Raw genomic sequence first — 21,637 nt, forward strand, 5'->3', positions numbered from 1 at the left:
TTTTTTTTGCGTATTTAGAGAAAAGACCCTAATTTCCTAGTGGGGGTAACCTTAGGACCCATGAAGTTTTAAGTGTCGAAACATCAGAATTCTTGAAATTATTTACCATGATATATTATCACCTCTTTAGGCAGAGTAAAACTACACGATTTCAGGAGACATCTTGATTAAGAAGCTTGGCTGCAGACGGCAGACCCCAGCGTCTCTTTCCACGCAGCCATCAAACTTTTCCACAAGTTCAATACCTGGTCTTAAGTATCAAGTGAAAGCTCACATCACACCATTTTATAAAACATCGGACAAGTTTATGCTAAAATGAAATTTACAGCGATGGTTCCAAGTCAAAGTTTCTACACAACTACAGAAGTCTACATTCAACACTGATCCCTTAAACACGTACAAAGATAACAAGGAGAAAATTAGGGAACTATCAACCTCTTTGAAACTTCAACTCGTAAAGCTTTGTAAATATTGTACAGACAACAACAACAGCAACAACAACGCTCTCCTATAATGTAACAACAGCAACCCTCTCCTATAACGGGACTTTAAAATCATCCCATGTAACTGAATGGAAAACCAAAAAGAGATGAACAGGGTGAAGTGTGAAAAAACTTTACAAAATCAAATAAAACTAAACTACCTTACAACAAACAAGGTAGCAGAAAATTGAATTGGTCAACGAGGAGATGCTACATTTTGTGCGCCAGCTTGCTTTTTATGCAATCGTCCTCTCAACTGTCTGATCTTTGCATCTACTCTTGCTGTGAACCCTATTTTTGTTTTTTGCCTTGCTTTGGACCGTTCCCTTGTCCACATGCGGCGATCCTCCACATCTATCTTAAAGTACTTGATCTCTTGAATAACATGATGATCCATAGGGTTGACGGCTCTTTGGAAAGATACATGGGCTAAATAAGGGATATTACACGCAATTGTTACCAGTAGGGTTGCAGACCAATAAATGGGTGCTGGGGCTAAAGCTTCTAAAAGAATGTGGTAGGCGTTTCCGGAGACAAGTGGTGAAGCTAATCCATAGAGTAGGAGGAAGATGTACCACGTGCTGATGCTGCCCCAGACAAAGAGGTGCTGGATCCATGTGAAATGGCTCATTGTGAGTGCAATTTGTAAGCTTACAGTCCAGATGATGCTGGTGAACATGGTGGTTCCAACAGCTGCCATATCTGCTGTCTGACCACCAGAGCGGAAGGCTTGCTCACAGAAAATATGAATATTTAGGAAAAAAATGATGAGGGATGAATATACACCATTTGCCATCCACCCAAGTATCCTATACCAATCAAAAAAGAGATTTTTCGGTCCTTGTTGATACAGTGCTGGGAACTACATCAGGGAATGGTAATGGATGAGTAACAAGTGATGTGTTAGTGAAATACTAATTGACTGAGCTTTATCAAAACTCACCTGTAAGCAGACTTCTGAAGAGACATCTTGCTCAAAAACTCCAAGTGAAATGACAGGTAAAGAAGTGAGAATTACATTGAACAGAGTCATGTACCAATCATCATAAACCGCCTGACCAGAAAAGCCAGCATATGCTTCAAAGTATAAGAGGGTGAGGCCAAAGGCAATATTCTTGTAGAAGAAATAGCACACCTGATCAGATTCCATACAGATGAATGAGAAGAGATCAGTAAGTTGTATTTGGAAGCATACATATATCAGCAACAATGAGAAAAGCATGACAAGGACACTCTTCAACCCTTACCATCTGAGCAATCCGCTTATAGCACCAATGTCCATGGACAACAAGAAGTCTCTCAAGAAACCGGAACTGGGAAATAGAAAAATCACTAGCCATTACAGCCTGCAATAAAAAGAAAAAGAAGTTGTGAGCTTGACAATGATTTCAACGAGAAATGAGTAAAGTTAAGACAAAAATTGTCACGCCCTATAGGAATCACACCAAATTTAAAAGTCATAACTGGCTGAACATAATCTTTCAAAAGCCGATTTTACTCGTCAATAAAAAGTTAGAAAAAGAGTTTTATAAGACATTATCAAGTTGTCCAATCACATGATGCGTAATTAACAAATGATGTTTACCGAAAAAAAATAAAATAAAATTAACAAAAGAATCTTCTCATTGGATCCAAGCTGATGGATGGAAATGTCTACAACTGTACAACCACAAAAGAATTAAAAGAGAAGGCACATCGATATTCCAAAAGCATATAGAACTTCGACATAACAGAGAATAGGGTCAAGGAAAAAAAAATCCAAATGATTGAGCCTTTCATAAAATAACTGATGCCTATAGAAAATTTAAAACAGCTAGTTTGATGTGTTACCAACCTGCATTCCTTCTACACCACTGATTCCTATGCCAATATCTGCCTCTTGAATCATACCAACATCATTGGCACCATCGCCAATTGCTAGAGTCAACTTTCCAGTTCCTTCTTTTACCAGCCTAGTCACCTAAAGTCGAATCATGATGTGAGAAGATAGAACAAGACGTTCGCAGGTGAAGCCTTTGCGAGAAAAAAAATTATCCTACCAGTGCTTTTTGCTTTGGAGAGACCCGGCAGCATATGACAGATGCACAGCCAACAGCTAAACTCAAAAATAGATTCTTCGTGTCATCTTCTAAAGCATATGATAGAGTTTTCCCATCAATAATTAATGCGAAAGCAGCATGAGGGTCCTTCTCCAGCTTTACCATTTGAGACGCATTGGTAATTTGCATTAAAATATTTTCTTTCACAGCCTGATCAGTAAAGACGTAAACAAACAAATAGTAGCATAAGTATTCTCTTCAATCCCTCTCTTACTTGAATTTCAAAGTAGCACACATGCAAGTCTTTTTTAAGGAAACTGATAACCGTTACCAGTGAATACCCCATACCTTGTGAGCATTTTGGGCTAAGATATCACTCTCCGTTGTTGTTATACATATCTGTTTCATACCCTGACGAAGTAGACTGCATGCGAATCTGCATCACAGGAGCATATGTTTCAGTTTTGGGACATGCAGGTCTCACAAGGGAGAGAGTGAGATAGTGCTCTAGCATGTCCGTGTCCGTGTAAAATGTCTGTGTAATATTAAGTAGATTTTAAACATTTAAAAGTGACAGACCCTATGTTAATTGCGGTTTCCATCTTGTCTCCTGTTAGCACCCAGATCTTGAGACCAGCTTGTGCTAGTTTATCAATGCACTGAGGCACCTACAGAAATACAAAAACATTAAAAAGTACAATAAAAGGTAATGAATTTAAAAACTACATGGAAAAGATATATGCACAATCTGGCGCATAGGGGAAAACTGACCCCTTTCTGTAATTTGTCCTCCACCGCAGTTGCACCGACAAGAATTAAATCTTTTTCAATCATATCTGATGCTCGCTCAAGCAAAGCCTCCCTTTCGGACCCTAAAGTAGTCTTTGCCTTTTGAAATTCATTATTCCAAGCATGATACTCAGACTCTTCAAGTTCCTTGTAAGAGAGAGCCAACGTACGCAAACCGGCTTCTCCATATTCAGTCAAATGCCTAGTCGTTTCCTCCTCATACATTCTTCCACTTTTTGATAACCGATCCAATATGATGCTGCGATATTAGAGCCATAAATCGTACATTTAATACTTCCATGAAAAGTTAGAAGCACACCCTTATGGCTACATTTCGAGGAAACAAAGATGCATTGAAAGAAATCAATGGAAATTGAGTAATCTTTTCTCCTTACAGATATTCCAATTCCTACTACTTGGCTTTACAACGTCAAAAAGGGAATCAAAATACTCTTATGACTGAAAAGAGTAATTTATATGTTAAAGATTCGAGTCAATGTCACACCAAATGAAATCACCAGTTCACATTAGACAGGGCATATGTTTAAGCAAATAACATTTTTCTAAGGCAAGGCTAGGGGCTATGAAACCCCTACCATGCTGAAGCAAACTGGAGTTAGTAGATGACTTTATAAAAAGTGTAGGATGCTCCTCATTATCACATTGCATATCTTCCAGGTCCTTCAAGGTAAAATATACACATGTAGGACTGGAGTATTTAGAGTCATACCTGTCTGCTCCTTTGCACATAAGGAAAATGCGTCCGTCCTCATCACGCACAATAACAGACATTCGCTTTCGTTTGCTACTGAACTCCAATAGATTAAGAATTTTAAACTCCCTGAAAGTGTAGACTAGCTATATAAGGCAATAAGAGCTGACGGATAATGTCAACGTACAGGAGGACAACACAAAAACAAAACAATAAAATAAATTGAAGTCCTAAGTCCTAACCTTTCAATGAAGTTTCCGGAAGAAGAGTATCTTTCTCGTATGAAAACACTTGATTGTGTTCTTTTGCAGAACTCGAACCCAAGCTCTCTAGCTGCAACCAGAAAAGATGCTTCATCGGGTGATTCTGCTTCATAGTTGAAACTCTGAGTTTCCTCATTTGGTTCGGGAATAGCTGTGTGACAAACTGCCAATATCCGAAAGAACAACAAAATGACATTTGCATCAGGCTCTTTCAACCAATTTCCATCCATGAGGCGACTGTCCTCAAAACTGAACCCCTTTATCATATGCCTCTGTCTCTCACTCGTAGGAGTAATAATTGTTTCCAGTTCAATTTCTGACTTTCCAAAGTCGCTTCCTCTGTTCTCCGACAAATACTGTGGCCTGCTATGCATGGGAGTTGATGCTCCTGAAACCTGCCCATTAAGGTCAAAGGCTAGCTGTTTAGCTGCAGCCATTTCCACCTCACTAGAAACCACCCCATAGGAAATGCCGGCAATAGAACATTTTAGAAAATCCATCTGATTGCATGTGAGAGTTCCTGTTTTATCCGAGAGGATTGTGTCGACTTGGCCAAGATCCTCATTTAGGTTAGAGGTTCGTGCTTGTGCAGGATTCCCACTCTCTTCATCATACATGTGCAAGTCTTTATTAATGAACATCGCTTGCAAAACCTTCACGAGCTCAATGGAGACATAGAGCGAGATGGGTATTAGATACCCATATAAGATAAGAGCTGTTATTAGATGTAAAATGCCTGCAGTCTCTGGCTTCTGTGGATCATACATGTTTGTAGTATCCTCAGGTTGCATGTACCACCAGTCCGGCATCCCAATCTTTATCTTCACCGCAAAACCTATTGAGCTGATCAATGAGATCAAAACAAGAAGTGTGAATAGGACATAGATGATAGAGTCCAATTTCTTTTCTATTGAACTCCTTTTCGAGGGCGACTTTGTCGAATTCTGCATGACTTTAGTATCGTGGCCGGTAAATATCACCACTCCATACACATAAGGTGTATTCCTGAGCTTTGAATCTCTAAGTAGAATCTGATTTGGATCAAGAGCATAAACTTGCCGCTCAAACTCAAGATTACCAACAAACGTGTAGAGAGTAGGATTGGGATCTTCACATCTAATTGTTCCTGTAAAATCACTGAAGGCTGCATCCTCCTCCAAGGACAATGTTACTTCCAAAGATCTCTTGACCTTCAAGTTCGTCTCACCATCCAAATTCATAGTCTCCACATAGCAAATTCCATCATCGTAGCTTGATGACAACAGAAGCAAGTCAGCAGGGAAGAAGCGATCCTTCTCCACTTTAACCACGTCTCCAACTCGAATCTTTTGCCATGCTCTGTAACTGAAGACTCCGTCTCCTTTGTGAACATTAATCTTTCGGCTATTCACTTCCATATCCTGCATAAATCTACGCCAATCTTCCAAAGCTTCCTTCGCCATACTCAGCCCAATAACAAAGGCCAGTGGTGCAATCATACTCACAGGTGAAAATGGGCTTACAGGTGTTAGTGACAAAATAGCAGCCATGAGGAAGTAAATATTTGCAACACGCCGGAATTGCTCAAATATTGCCTTTGGTAGGAAAGTGATGATATTGTACTTCGTAGTTGATATGTAATTTGTGGGGTATTTCAATGGTTTTTTCCGATGTAGACGGGGTTGATTGCAATATACAACCCGTGAGAAACCAGGGCCTTGTAAAGAATGTTGGCTATCAGACTGTAAGACATCTGGTCTAAAGCAAGAAAAACTGTACAGATTACTTAAATGAAGCTTCCCCCTCGTCCTACCCGGCTGAGACATTTTTTTTCTTAAATGGGACTATCGACAAACACCAATCCCAAAAACCCACACCTCAGGGTTGATGTTATCCAAGAATAATCCAAAAACCAAAATTCCAGACAAACATGACTGATTCTCATCCATCAGACTCCTTCTCAATGCTCCCAAGCAAATTCAACATCAACAAGTTGAATACTTATAAAACTGTCTAACATAATTGAAGTTACTATTGACAAACTCAGATATTCAATGCTGAAAAGTTGATTAATTGATTAAGTACAAAGTTCAAAGTCCAAAAATGATATATTCATTAAATACTAAAAAAATCTAAATCCAAAACTTCATCTCAAAAGCACACAACTCAAAAAAAAAAGTCAACATCTCTACACTCTATCTTCAGATCTGGAAATCACATAAACAATTCACCATAAACACACAATGGGCAATCATATACTTTCACCTACAAACCAATACCCCAAGTCTCCAATTCTCAAAACAAGAATCACTACTCACTAAACCAACCATATTTCAAAAGCTAAAAAAAAACATTTTCTAGCTACAACACATTTATAGCTTCTTTTAATAATAAAGAATTGATTTTTATAAAAAAAAAAAAAAAGTACATAAATGAACTCCAGCTATGAAGAAGATTAAAAAATAAAATGAGATAGGATAAAAAAAAGGTACCTTGAATTATGATAGTGGGCAAAGGTTGGTCTTGTGTTTAAGAGTTAAAAAGCTATGTTTTTGTTGTTATGAGTACATGCATAATTTGAAATATGATCATGAGAGGGAAATTATAGCAGGGGTTTTAGCAGGGTTCTTGTTTTTCTCTTCCGAGTAAATTGGATTTCCCGGTGGTTTTTTTTATTTCAGTGTCTTTTTTTTTTTAGCTAAAATTAGAAAGAAGAAATAATAAATTAAGTTGTTTGGTGCAACTATTTATTTTCATATATAGAGTTGTACACTGCAACCTATATATATATATATATTTTAAGATTAAGGTGGTTATTATTTTGGTTAATTATTTTGAATTAATATTATAGTCTTGATTGCCTAAGATGAACTGGCAAAAAATTAATAAGAGTTAGTGGCATTACCTGTGGTACGTGGTCCAAAATTCCAAATCAAGTTTTATATTCCTAGGAGGACCACTAATGTCCATGTTCCAATTTGAGTATTTTACTCATCTTCGCTATTTCTAATTGTATATAATATATTGCATACAATTACAAGTATGTGAATTGTGCTTATTTATAGGTGTTTTTTCGAGTCTTTAAACCTGTCGTGGTGTGTTTTTAAGTCTTTAAATTTGTCGCTCTAACATCTCTCGGATGGTATGATTTTTTAATTTTAGTTCTAATCTGAAACATAATATAAAAATATTAGGAAGTTGAATATAATTTCAATAACGTGAATGAGGTTTTAAATTATTTTAAATAATATGAAACTAATTCTAATTTCAATAAAGTGAGGGAGTTTTTTATAAATTGTTTAAAAATGAGGGAGCTGATAAAAACATTATGAATTGCTAAATATAATTTCAGTGACGTGAATGAAATTTTCTAAATTATTTTAAATAATATGAAACTAATTTTAATTTCAGTAAAATGATGGAGTTTTTTACAAATTGTTTAAAAAATAAATAAATTAGAATAATTAAGATAAGTGGTTATAAAATCTTAAAATAGAGAAATTAGAAATACACTGTTCCATTGAGAAATGTACCTCCTTAAAGACACGGCTATCCTATAGTGTAGAAGTTTGCATAAATATGTGACAAAGACAGACCTGCATGTATTAATTTCCATTGTTAAAAACTCGATCTTCATAGTTAGTTTCAAGTTGTCTCAAGTCTCACCTCGATGTGATGAAGAAGAACCTAAAGCAACAAACTGGTCTTCCGTCATACCATGACACCTCTTATATTAGACTCTTTTCTCAATATTGGTGTCGATATCCTTGACAACGTCTATTGCTTTTTTTAATTTTGAAAATGGAGATTATGACCCAGTGGTCCCTTAAAAAAAATTCATAAAAGACACACGTCACCGATTTTTGAAGTTAAAAATTTATCAAATAATTATATCATGCCAAAGATCAACTTCGTTTTCAAGTCACATTGTTGTCTTCCACTCTTTCCTAACCATTTGTAAACACGGACCTTCAACACGAAACTTTTGGAACAGGAGAACATCTTCAATTGTGAAAGCAGACTTGGCATCATTCACTAAAATTTGAAAATGTTTTGGTTCAAAATCAGCATTTAGCAAGGACTTGAACTATTCGCACTAACTAATTAACAGCAACCTCTCAACAAACTTGTCGATTGCGATGATGATAACAATGTGATAATTAGCGAATTTAGATAACACGCGTGGACTAAGTCTAAAATAACACACTCAGACATTGGCAATATTTTCTGTGCAGTCGTTTTTTCATGGCCCATATTTCATACTCATTATATGACAATCATGTTGATACAAGTCTTGTGCAAGGTGCTTGACACAGCTAATTTAACCAAGTTATCAAGGCATCACTCTTTCTTCGGGTCTGAACTTTCTGAAAGATTTTCCAAAGAAAAAATGGTATTCTTTTTGTCTTTTGTTATTTTTATTTTTCAGATTCAGATTACTGATGATAAGTGATAAGGGATAAGGGATATTTTAAGGCCTGTTTAAAAGCAATGTCTAAATTTGATGGGCTAGTCTATAACTCCATGTAGTCTATGCCAGGTTGCACAGCACAATTCTGAAGAGAGTTGCTCTAAACATTCCTTTACAAGAAGTCAAGAACACGTAAATAAATGTGTAGGATGGGCCGCCAAAGTAAGAAGATAGACGTCATAAAGCTGAATCAGTCCCACACTCCATTAACAGGTACATGGGTCCAACTGTCCAAGCAAGTGTTCCTGTCTTTCTTTTGTACTCCTTCATTAAATGTCTGAGCAGACCCATCAAAATTCAAAAGCATCCCTTAAATAGAGCCTTCCTTATTTTTTTTTTTTTTTTTTTTTTTTTTTATATAAGAACCTTCTTTTGGATTTGGTTTCAGATAAGAAAATTTGTTCCTCCTATATTGATTTGGCCTGCTGAGAGCATATTTAAGAACAGTTTTAAAGGGAAATAGCAATTTGTCACTCAATATAAAAATGACAATAAGAATAGATTTTTACTAATTATAATAAGGATAGCACTTGCTACTGAGATAGTTGTTGACTTATGATTTTCGGACAAAACATTTTATTCCGTCTTGCATTTTTTTTTTTTTTATAGGATATTTTACTCTGTCCTGCGAGTTTTTTTGTTTTTTGAATTCAGACGAAATAAAATATTCCGTCTGAATTTTAAAGTCACATTTACATTGGACAACCGTTAGTAGCTTATCAAAGAAAGTGAGAGAAAATAGTCATATGTATGTGGCGCCTATGTAGAAGTAGCAAGTTGTTGTTTGCATTAGGAATGCTCTAATAGTGAGACCTCAAAAACATAAAATATTTTTACCAAACTAAACAAACAACAAATATCTTCAGCCTAGACATCAAAGATTCGACATCAAACTACACTGTTTTGGATAAACTGTATCAGAATAGCCAATGCAGGTTTCGAAACACCACGCCAGAAAGTCCACAGTTTAGTCTAAAAAAAACACCGCGTCATACAGTTTAGCCCAAAACCCACATTGTTATAAAGTCAACATTACAGCATCAAACCAAATACCAAATAAGAGCCGATTTGGTGTTTGGTTTTTTTTTTTTTTAATTTGGTCTCACCACTTAATATGGTTTTTACGAAATTTTCAATAATTTGGTGTTTGGTCAATTGGTCTTAACATTAAAGATACTCTTAGTATTTGTCTATTGAAAAACAAAATCTAAAGAACTAGGCTTACTCTCCAATTGTTTTTTTGAAGGCAAATGATAAGGAGAGATAGATCGCTCTCACAATTAGAGCGCACTTTTCAAGAGCCGTAAGATAGAGTGTACGAATCTCAATGCCAAATGAGTCAAATAAAATTCCACTCATCTTCTTCCTTTTATTCACATTGTTTTTCTTTCTATGTATAAAACTCAAATCATCAATCAATGACGACAATGTTTTGTTAATTTACTTGATCCTAGCTTTAATAATCTTCACTGCTATACTAAAAGCTTTTGGAAGTGCAAGATAAAATTCATGTGTGGTAGAAAAGGGTCAAATATATTCTCGGAGTTTTAGTAAGAAAAAAACTAATGAGGATAGTAAAGACTAAAGACGGGTAATACATGTTAAATACACAAAACAGATTTTCTTTAACTTCACATCAAACTCTCTCCTCTATAACACCCATTTCACTAACACATGTATATACACAATTTACACCAAAAATTCCAACAGAAGAATACTTGCCTTCACTCGTGATCATTTTTATGTCGAATGTGACTGTGAGGCAGAACGACAAGCAAGATAGACACAGAAATTAAGAGATAACATACTTAATAAATGTAGTAGAATAAGAAAATAATGTAACCGCAAAATGCCGAATACTTAACCATGCTTAACGAGCTATTGGACGCAGTACAGAATGCCTACTAAATAATTTTCAGCGATAACCGAGTGACCTTGGCATCTAATAGATATTTACATTTCACTCAATATAATATTAGCAGTCATAGGTAAATGCCTTCTTCGGCTTTTCCTAATGTGATCACTCACTGTGAGTTGACTTGAAACTCAGTAGATCGAATTTTGTTGAAGACCATATTTCTCCTGCACACGCAACTACGTGAATCACTTAACACCATTGTCCATACTTGTCTCAGTAACTTACCGCAGCATTTCCCATTTCCACGTTTGTTTGGCACTCGATGATCACTTCAATATCCACTTCAAAATACTGCTTCTAACATAAAAATTGAACTTCTCTCAGTTGAAAACCTATCTTCTATCTTCTTACTAAGGGGTTTATGCAAAGGATCCTCAAGGCCACTGGCGAGTCTAGTTCGATTCCTCTCAAGGCCACTGGCGAGGCAGTACCCGGTGGAATTTCCAACTAGAGCCCGGGATTAGTCGAGGTGTGAGTAAGTTGGCCCGGACACCCGGTTAGCAAAAAAAAAAAAGGGTTTATGCAAAGGATCCTGCATCTTTGTTGCTACTGAAATATAATGACAAAATCTAAAATCGAGTGAAGCCATGAACAGATTACCTAGAAGAGAAAGGCAGTGCAAAGTAATCAACTAATCATGCCAAGTCTAAGAACATCTACTGCAAAATTTTCATTATCGCGAGTGCGCTCATAGATGATATCTATGCAGATGATTCATATGCTTCAACAAATTTGTTCTGTGAGGTCATCTTATGATATGTATGCAGTCTGCCCATAGGAGGACTAAGGTTCTGCCTCATGCTCCTATAGAGCCTTCTGTGTTTTTCTTCTACATATTAGATGTATGCATCTCCTAGAGCACATACATCTTAGGCTTCTTACTACATTATTCCTCGGAGTACTTGATCTGGATTTTCATAAGGTTTGGTATCTTTGCAGGTTCACATCATGGGCTGGCGTATGTATGTGTGCTTTCAACCCTCTTTCTAGAAAGCTCAAATCTATGTCTGAGTTCGGCATACAAATAGCAAATCAATGCAGTCTTCCTAAAACTTACCATCTTAAATTTAGGGCTCATGGAATTTACCAATTTGCAATACATTCCCCTACAGGAAGAAGCTATGCACTAGCTGCATGCCTGCAATAACCTAGAAAAATTCACAATCCTTGGAATCTAGGGCCTAAAGTCTATGTTACTACCAAAATGAACAGCTACCTAGCCACCAAAAAATTGCAGTATAAACCTTCTGAGTTTACGCAAACACACAAAAAAAAAGAAAAATCCTGAATCCTGAAATAGCAAAAATTTAAGCTCCCTAAACCTGTTTTTCTAGTCTACTTTCTTGAACATAGACATCACAATCATTTTCATTAAAAGATGCACTTAGTATAATAATATAATGTCATGGACTAATGTTTTAACTTTTTAATATTATGATCTGTAACGACATCACAGTCTGTCTTATTAAATAGCAAAGCTAACTATGGTGTAAGCTCAATAGCCCTACGCACAGTAGGTTACTTGCATTTAGAAGTTTAGAACTCAATAATTCATTATCTAATGCTAATTTCATTATTTTGAATTCAGTAAACAACTCAACAGCCCTAAACAAACTAGATTATTTGCAGCCCTTAATACGCTACAGCTAAGACAACTTTAGTAGGTTAAACCCTAGGTTACATTGACACGCCGTATCGGACACGGATATGAATTGTCGGACACGGCAAAATATCAAAATTTGAGATAAATTACATGAATATGTGTCCGACACGGACAGTTGGATACATATCCGACACGGATTTTTTTCAAAATATAGCGTGTCCATGTAACCTAGGTTAAACCGTTAAAAGCTGCCAACAACCCACTGACATTCGCCAGATTTGACACTGACTTTGAACTTAGTTATAGAACCAATAGTCCTTATCCTAGGCGCAGCTCCTTCCTAACCAACACCATCCCACTTCAGCAATTTCTCATGCTCTGCTTCAAAAATCTACTCTAACTAAAGTGCGCTTCTCATAAGCTGTTAACATCAGATGCTACAGACGTATCAATCTTTATATGAGGGACCACAAATTAAGCTAAATTTAACTAAGTGCTTAACTTTTACTATGTCAGCATTTGACTAAGGACTACAATTGTGGATCCTGAACCCGATCTCCATGCGCCTACAACAAGATAGATTGAGAGCCAACCCTATACCGAAAGGCAAACTCAAAAATTTATTATGAAACATTCCCAAACTTTATATAGAGGGCAACAAGAAAAGAGAACATATTCATTAGTTGTCAGATACAATTCTTATCACATAACAATTTAAAATTTGCTCACATTCCACATATGAAACACACCGTTCAAAATCAATACATATGATAGACTTGTCAGATTATATTAAGTTTTGGAATAAGCTGAAGAAGAAACAATTTAATTTTGTTTCAAAATGAAAACCCATCAAACAGATGATTCTGAGGAAACAGACCTCTTTTGGAATACGTTTTCTCAAACCTCAATCTAATGAAGCAAAGAAGCTGCAATCCCTCTTTAATGAAGAATCATCACTTAGCTTTCCGAATCTTTTTTTGGATGAATAGCCTCAACAAGGGCCTGGATCTCTTCCTTAGCCCGTTGAAACACACCTGGAGCCTTTACTTCATCAACTGGGGTCTTCTCATCAATGTCATCATTCTTTCCATGAGTTTCTTTGTGATGGTCTGGTGCTTTCACATCTTTTTCTGAAAATATAAACCATATAGTGAAAAATCTCTCCTTTCAAAATGAGTAAGCAAAGAAGAATACGCCAGACTGAAGGAAGTCCTTCGCAAAATTGATTGATATCTAACTTATTAATTTTAATTTTTTAAAATTTTGTGTGTAGAGGAGGTGGAATGCAATGCTCTCATAATAATGGAATCATCATGCGTAAGTAGGACATCACAACATTTTCAGTAATTATCAACGCTTCTATTAACAACCTCTGCCAAAAGTTTTAAAATCTTCAACCTTAACCAACTAGATCAGAGATTCAATCAATGGTTCCAATTCTAGACACGAAATCTTCATAAAAAAAAAAAAAAGAAAAATATTATCCTCCCAAAAAAATCATAACCAAATACAATCATAAGCGTTCCATGAAAAATATTGCTGTGCTTGTTATATACCAAATTTAGCAAAACTATATGCGCAAAACTGAAGTTTGAAAAAGTAGTCAGAGGACACTGGTAGGTTGTTCTACTACCAAATTCACCATAATGTTATATTTTGTTTGCAAATTCAATCACAACCTTCATACCACTACCAGACTACATATGTTAAATCAAATTAATCCTTCACACCATGACTTTGAAGTTAGATTATACCATGGTATGACCACATCCAAACCTCCTCCAGTTTACTATGTAACCCCTTACAACCACTATTATGAGTTCTATCCAGTAATTGCATTTTCATGCGAACCCCATGAACTAAAATAAGTAAAGATATAAACTTTAGATGTTTTTGTACAAATAGATAGGAAACTACTACATGCCCATGAGGAAAAATTGCTTCCAAATTATAAAGTGAGCAAAAAAAAAAAAAAAAAACATTCTACGTACAATTGATATCTTAAGCAGAGCGATAAGAATATAAAATGCAGGTGCCGACTAGCAAAGTCGGTAAAACCTTTGAGTGATGATACTAGAGGTCTGGGGCTCGAACCCCGCCAGCATCAAAGAGTTATTGATCTCTTTTAAAACAGGCTTGCCAACCAAAAAAAAAATAAGAATATGAAATGGAAAGGCATGTAACATTACCTAAAGAAGAATGTATATTCTCTGGTTGTGATTTCTCCGCCATGAATGAAGAATTGAGTAAAAGAATTTTTCTTCATTTGACTTCAGTGCCACTCTAACGTGTAGTGGGAGTGTGGGACCAACTTAAATGGCAGTCAAACTAGAACTAAAAGTAAGCAACGCTGCAACGGTGAGTCACAGTAATGGCTCTGAAATTTGAGACCATCTGAGACGTATGTAATATGGCTAGATCATTTGTAGGCAACCTTTGTCCAACTAGGTAGTAGGGGTGGAATTTGAGCCGAGTAGCTCGGGCTTGGCTCGTTTAAGCTTGGCTCAAGCTCGTTCATTTAACTAAATGAGCCAAGCTTGAGCCCATATTATAGCTCGCTTAATAAATGAGCAGGGTGAAGCTCGGCTCAATAAGCTCAAATACCATCATTAGAGCATTTGCAATGCAGGTGATAGAGGGGGGGTAGTGAAAACTATCACCTACTTGGGTCCAAAACTGCTGTGCAATGCAGGGTGATAATGAAGGTGATAATTTTCCCCGGTTCAAAACAAGGTGAAACCTTCCACCGAAGTTTTTCATCGACTTGTTAACTTCGGACGGGATGTTGGATTCCGCCTCGGTGGTGTTGTTTTTAAAAAAAAATGGGTTTTTTTTCCGGGACGGGATGTTAGATTCGTCCTCGCATGATTTTTCGACTTTTTTCGGTTTTTTAAATTTCAGGCCGGGATGTTTCATTAGTCGTGAGTTTTTTTCGATTTTTACATCCAGGGACGGAATCCAACATCCCGGCCCGAGATATTTTTTTATCACCTTTGATTATGCAAACTTCACTTGTTTTTCACCGGATTGGTGAAAAGGGGGTGAATAAGTGATGAGGTGGCGGTGATAGAGGGGGGGGGAAACTATCACCTGCATTGCAAATGCTCTTATAGTGTAAAACTAGCTTTCTAACCCGTCCTACGAACGGGTGCCATTATATTAAATTATTCTAAAAAATATTAATATTATGCAAAGCAATGAGATATGAATATTATATTGATCACTCATCTAAATTTTTTGCAACTTGAATAAAAACCCCACAGTTTGAGAATGCCCACATAAAGCCAAAAAGATATTGAATAGAAAGACATTCCCATTATACAAAAAGAGAGATGATAAACACCACTTTAATTGCAAAACTATATTTGTCGAGACATTCTCACTACATATAATACAATTATGTTTTGAGGCTAGTTCGATGCATTTGCATATAGTTTCAAATTTACCGTTAATTATTATTTGAGTTTAGTTCAATGCAGTTGCATCTAGTTTTCAATTTCCCGTTAATTATTCTTTGAGGTTAGTTTAATGTATTTGCATCCAGTTTTCGATTTGCCATTGAATATTTTTTAGGTTATTTCAATGCAATTTCATACAATTTTTGAATTCCCGTGAATTATTATTTGAGGTTAGTTTAATGTATTTGCATACAGTTAGTTTTTGATATCATATTAATTATCCAAAAGTGGTGTGTAATACCAACTTTAATTGATCATTATGTAATGTCCTTGCAAACATGACATAAAAGTAATTATATATGATACATTATATAGGGTCATCAAAGATTATCAAGTTTTTGATTTCCTGTTAGTTAATTATTCTTTAAGAATAGTTATTCAATGCATTTAGATCCAGTTTCCGATTTTCCGTTAATTATTATTTGAAGTTAGTTTGATGCATTTGCATCTAGTTTTTGATTTCCCAATTAATTATTCTTTGAGATTAGTTATAGTTTCCGATTTTCTGTTAATTATTCTTTGAGATTAGTTTCAATGCATTTGCATCCAGTTTCTGATTTTTCATTAATTATTTTATGAGATTAGTTCAATGCAGTTGCATCCGGTTTCCGATTTCTCCAGTTAATTATTTTTTTAGGCTAGTTTAATGCAGTTGCATCTAGTTTCCCATTTCTCGTTAATTATTCTTTGAGGCCTACGATTTCTCGTTAATTATTTTTTAAGGTTAGTTCAATGCAGTTGCATTCAGTTTTCAATTTCCTATTAACTATTCGTTGAGGTTATTTTTATACAGTTGCGTCTAGTTACCGATTTTCTGTTAACTATTTTTTAAGGTTACTTCAATGCATTTGCATCTAGTTTCCGATTTTCCGTTAATTAGTCTTTGACTTTAGTTCAATGCATTTGTATCTAATTTTTTATTTCCCATTAATTAGTCTTTGAGGATAGCTTAATGTTGTTGCATCTAGTTTCCGATTTCTCGTTAATTATTCATTGAGGTTAGTTTCATGCATTTGCATCTGGTGTCCTATTTTCCGTTAATTATTTTTTTGAGCTTAGTTCAATGTAGTTGCATCTAGTTTCCGATTTCCTGATAATTATTTTCTGAGGCTAGTTCAATGTTTTTGCATCCCGGTGCCGATTTCCTTTTAATTATTCTTTATATTAATTCAATACATTTGCATCCAATTTTCGATTTCCCGTTAGTTCTTCTTTGAGCTCAGTTCAATGTAGTTGCATTTAGTTTTCGATCTCCCATTAATTATTCTTTGAGATTAGATCAATGCATGCATTTGCATCCAGTTTCAAATTTCTCGTTAATTATTCTTTGAGGTTAGTTTAATGCATTTGTATCAAGTTTCTGATTTTCCATTTATTATTCTTTGAGGTTAGTTCAATGCATTTGCATTTACATCCCATTTCCGATTTCTTGTTAATTATTATTTGAGATTAGTTAAATGCATTTGCCTCAAATTGCTAATTTTCCATTAATTATTCTTTGAGGTTAGTTCGATGCATTTGCATCAAGTTTCTGATTCTTTGAGGTTAGTTCAACGCATTTGCATCCAATTTCTGATTTTTCATTAATTATTCTATGGGGTTACTTCAATGTAGTTGCATCCGATTTCCGATTTCCCGTCATTTTTTTTAAAGGTTAGTTCAATGCATTTGCCTCCAGTTTCTAATTTTCCAATTAATAATTCTTTGAGGTTAGTTCGATACATTTGTATTTAGTTTTTTATTTCTCGTTAATTATTCTCCGAGGTTAAGTTTCTGATTTCACGTTAATCATTTTTTGAAGTTAGTTCGATGCATTTACATCTAGTTTCCGATTTCTTGTTAATTATTCTCTGAGGTTACTTCCATGCAGTTGCATCCAGTTTTTTATTTTATGTTAATTATTTTTTTAGGTTAGTTCAAAGCATTTGCATTCAGTTTCCGATTTCCCATTAAATATTTTTTTAGGCTAGTTCAATGCATTAGCATCTAGTTTCCGATTTTTCGTTCATTATTCTTTGAGGTTGATTCAATGCATTTGTGTCCAAATTCTGATTTACTGTTAATTATTCTTTAAGGTTAGTTCTATGCAGTTTCTGATTTCCCATTAATTATTCTTTGAGGTTGGTTCAATGCATTTGCATAATGTTTTCGATTTCCCATTAATTATTCATTGAGGTTAATTCATTACATTTGCATACTGTTTTCGATTTCACGTTAATTATTCTTTGAAGTTAGTTCGATGCAGTTGCATCAGTCTAGTTTTCAATTTTCCGTTAATTATTCTTTGAGGTTAGTTCATTGTAGTTTATTCAAGTTTCCGATTTGTTGCTAATTATTTTTTAGGTTAGTTTGATGTTGCATCCAGTTTCTGATTTCCCGTTAATTATAATTTGAGGTTAGTTTAATGCAGTTGCATACAACTTCCGATTTCTTGTTAATTATTATTTCAGAATAGTTCAATAATGCAATTGCAAACTGTTTTCGATTTCATGTTAATTATTTTTTAAGAGAATTGAGGCTAGTTCAATGCATTTGCATGCAATTGCATCCAGTTTTCGATTTTCGATTTATTATTCTTTTAGGCTAGTTTAATACATTCGCATCCAGTTTCTGATTTTCTGTTAATTATTCTTTGAGGTTAGTTCAATGTTGTTGTATTGAGTTTCTGATTTTCCGTTAATTATTCTTTGAGATTAGTTTGATTCATTTGCATCCAGTTTCTAATTTTCTATTAATTATTATTTGTGGTTAGTTCAATGCAGTTGCATCTAGTTTTCGATTTCTCATTAATTATTCTTTGAGGTTAGTTCAATTCATTTGCATCCAGTTTTTAATTTTCAATTTCTAGTTAATTATTCATTGTGGTTAGTTCAATGCATTTGCATCCACTTTCTGATTTTCCGCTAATTATTCTTTGAGGTTAGTTCGATGCATTTGCATTCAGTTTCCGATTTTACGTTAATTATTCTTTGAGGTTTGCTATATATACATGATTCACTGTGTGGGATCATCAGAGAATTCTAACTGCATTTATTTTAAAAAAACAATTGTAATTGATTGTTGTGAATATAACTAAGAATTGACTGCATTAGATATTTTTTATTTAATGGTTAAAAGGGATAATTCTTACAATATACATAGTTGAATCTTTTCTCAAAGTAGATAATAAATCCATCAAATAGCAATGGTGAATTTTGAATGCTCTTGGTAAAATCTAGACCAATTGAGACAGAGTACATGGTTCATGAGTTTACGTTAGAATGCAACTCAAATATTGGTACGGTAAAATAGTAGAGTCAACTCTAAAGCAAGGGAAATCCCAATTTCATTTTGGCTTTTTGAATGCGCAATATATAGTAACACAGTGCATGTAGATAAAAATTGCTTCGTGTCCCTCCTTCTCAAGCAACTTTGCATTGAGATTTACTCTGTTGCTAGTCTTAGCAACCGTGACATCTTTCTTAATGAATCCCCTGTGAACGAAATAAGTAGTAATAACTTCTTCTTTGTGTTATCCTGATTTTGCTGGATTTTTCATTCACCTACATCATGTTTAAAAGTTTAATATAAGTATACAACATACATCTTACCCCATACTTAAAACTCGCCTCAAGTCAACTGATTTCCTTTTTCTTTTTGCCTCGTTCCATTTCCTATTAAACTGAACTATATGGAGTCTACACTATAGATATAGTAGTGCATATGAAAATAGAAATTGAGAATTAGTCACCTGTTAGCGTCTAACAAATCCTACCTATACACTTATACATAGCCTATATTTCTTTTGGTCCTACATCTCATTTGTGGTATGCGTGTCCCTTGTAGACCAATTTCCTAAAACATAAACCTACATATATGTTTTGAGAGTGTTTACTACCACAATGTTTTTTTTCTCTAGTGATTATTTACTGCTAAGTACTTTACATATTTTACATAATTACCTAACTGGTCTATAATGCATCCAACTATCCATTTAATAAAATAGTTCAAGAATACGTAACGATCCAAATTGTGATTAAGCATCAACTCTCTAAGCAAGTTGATTGAAAGTTGTTGGCAAAAAATGACATTGAATAAAAATTGAGATTGATGTATAAACTATCAGCCAGAATCATCAAAACATGTTAAGAGTTAGCACCACATTTACAATTTCAGGTTCCACTATCTCTTTTAATAATTTGTAACTTTAAAGCACGTAAGAAGCGGAAGTTACTCTACTACTCCCATAAGCATAGTTTGATTTGAAGTGTCGCAACGTCGGAGAAGAAGGTAACCATCCAAAATTTGCAATTACAAACAATAATCATAGTCACCATCTATCAAGTTCTCCGAAAACACAAACACATGAAGAAGCTCGAGCTGTATACGATCTGATCTGATATCTTAACCAAACTTGCTAAATTTTGTTTTTTTTTTTTACTTTTTCGGTATTGAATAATGATGGAAGTATATTGAATCCTCTTGGTGAGGTTTAAGAGAACTTGGTAATACGGAGAATAATGATGGAAGTATATTGACTTATTTTGGTGAGGTTAAAGAGAACTTGGTAATAGGGAGAAGCTTTCCTTTCTAGTTTGAGACGCAAGATTTTTCCTAAATTTTGTAATTAGTTTAAGTGTTGTGAAAATATTAGAGTCTTTGTGAAGGCTCTAAAAAATAGAGCCAAGAGGGTATAACTATAATATATATCTATTAAGTATTAAGTATAACCATCCACTAAGTAGTTGAAGCCCTCAAAGCTTGCATAATTTATGTACATAGGTTTCATCACTTGGTTGTTTTGGGCTGACGGATTTTGTTATTGATTTCTCTCGATCTATATCAAGTTACCAACTTGTGTTTAAGTGTTATATTCATGTGCTTCATACTATGTTGGATGAAATCGAGCTTTATTTTGGCTTTTAACTCAAATTACATCCAAAGCTGAGATGAAACTCAGGTGGATGGTTAAAACTTCCGTGTGATGGGTTAGATTTGGAGTCAACTCAATAGCAACCCATCTATACATCTAGCTTGGGCCCAAGATGAGCCTATAAAAACTGTAAGATAAAGCTAACACAAAATACAAATTTCTTATACAACCCATATTGTAGCGTTCATGGACATGTACTAAATTTTGTTGCTGTATCAATGTCTTGGTAATTCTGTTCCATACTAAGACCAAACAATGAGTCATAAACCTAGAAGCTAAACTGATCTAAGAAAAAGATAATAAATGTCCAACAAAGAAGTTGTCAATCTCTTATTTGTATGATTTTCCTTAGTGTCAATTCCTTATTTGTCAGATTTTTCTTTAAAAATCTCATATTTTTTTTGGAATGTTTAGCAAATATTGGAGACTCTGTGAAAGCTCAAAAAATAGAGCCAAGAGAGTATAGCTATAATATATTGGTAATTCTGTTCCATACTAAGACTAAACAATGAGTCATAAACCTAGAAGCTAAACTGATCTAAGAAAAAGATAATAAATGTCCAACAAAGAAGCTGTCAATCTTTTATTTGTCTGATTTTCCTTAGTGTCAATTCCTTATTTGTCAGATTTTTCTTTAAAAATCATATCTCATATTTTTTTTGGAATTAGTCGAAGTGTTTAGCAAATATTGGAGACTCTGTGAAGGCTCAAAAAATAGAGCCAAAAGGGTATAGCTATAATATATATCTAAGGATAGCCGAGCTACTCGGGCTTGGCTCAGGCTCGGCTCATTTAAGCTCAGCTCGGACTCGTTCATATAATATATGAGCCAAGCTTGAGCCTATATTAAAGCTCGTTTAAATAAACGAGTTGAGCCGAGCTTAGTGAAACTCAGCTCGATTAGCTCGAATTCCACCCCTACTAGGCAGGAGTTACTATTTATGTGTTTAATCGAAACTCGAAAGCAATGCATCACCTGACCATTATTCCATGCCACTTTAATCCATGGCT

The 21,637-nt window shown here is 34.9% G+C and overlaps 1 protein-coding gene and 1 pseudogene across 4 annotated transcripts; both read right to left on the reverse strand.

Moving 5' to 3' along the window:
• Positions 1 to 258: 258 nt before the first annotated feature.
• On the reverse strand, positions 259 to 6,951 carry LOC147507071 (putative phospholipid-transporting ATPase 4). Of its 3 annotated transcripts, XM_086599787.1 has the most exons (12): positions 6,757 to 6,898; positions 4,265 to 6,321; positions 4,041 to 4,151; positions 3,293 to 3,569; positions 3,101 to 3,189; positions 2,870 to 2,957; positions 2,522 to 2,731; positions 2,317 to 2,442; positions 1,730 to 1,828; positions 1,426 to 1,617; positions 644 to 1,344; positions 259 to 567 (listed from the first exon to the last, which is right to left on the reverse strand). In XM_086599787.1, exons 2-11 carry the CDS (start codon positions 6,088 to 6,090, stop codon positions 679 to 681), a joined length of 3,684 nt encoding a protein of 1,227 aa, XP_086455913.1. In that variant the 5' UTR covers positions 6,091 to 6,321; positions 6,757 to 6,898; the 3' UTR covers positions 259 to 567; positions 644 to 678. The 3 variants fall into 3 exon arrangements, with proteins under 3 accessions (XP_086455913.1, XP_086455912.1, XP_086455911.1); XM_086599786.1 differs by having other exon boundaries at positions 259 to 1,344; positions 4,265 to 6,273; positions 6,757 to 6,951; XM_086599785.1 differs by having other exon boundaries at positions 259 to 1,344.
• Positions 6,952 to 12,912: 5,961 nt separating this feature from the next.
• LOC147507072 (uncharacterized) lies at positions 12,913 to 14,620 on the reverse strand (annotated as a pseudogene). The gene is made up of 2 exons (XR_015217536.1): positions 14,446 to 14,620; positions 12,913 to 13,386 (listed from the first exon to the last, which is right to left on the reverse strand). The product of XR_015217536.1 is annotated as an uncharacterized LOC147507072 (transcript).
• Positions 14,621 to 21,637: the final 7,017 nt, after the last annotated feature.

This window comes from Coptis chinensis, chromosome 3, assembly GCF_015680905.1.
Source record: "Coptis chinensis isolate HL-2020 chromosome 3, ASM1568090v1, whole genome shotgun sequence".
NCBI lineage: Eukaryota > Viridiplantae > Streptophyta > Magnoliopsida > Ranunculales > Ranunculaceae > Coptis > Coptis chinensis.

Excerpts from the sequence above, each read along its gene's own strand:
- LOC147507071 (XM_086599786.1), bottom strand. The coding sequence starts at position 6,090 with ATGTCTCAGCCGGGTAGGACGAGGGGGAAGCTTCATTTAAGTAATCTG. Across the intron at positions 2,958-3,100 it reads GAAACCGCAATTAACATAGG|ATTCGCATGCAGTCTACTTC; the intron begins GTCTGTCACTTT and ends CCTGTGATGCAG. Across the intron at positions 2,443-2,521 it reads CTCCAAAGCAAAAAGCACTG|GTGACTAGGCTGGTAAAAGA; the intron begins GTAGGATAATTT and ends ATTCGACTTTAG.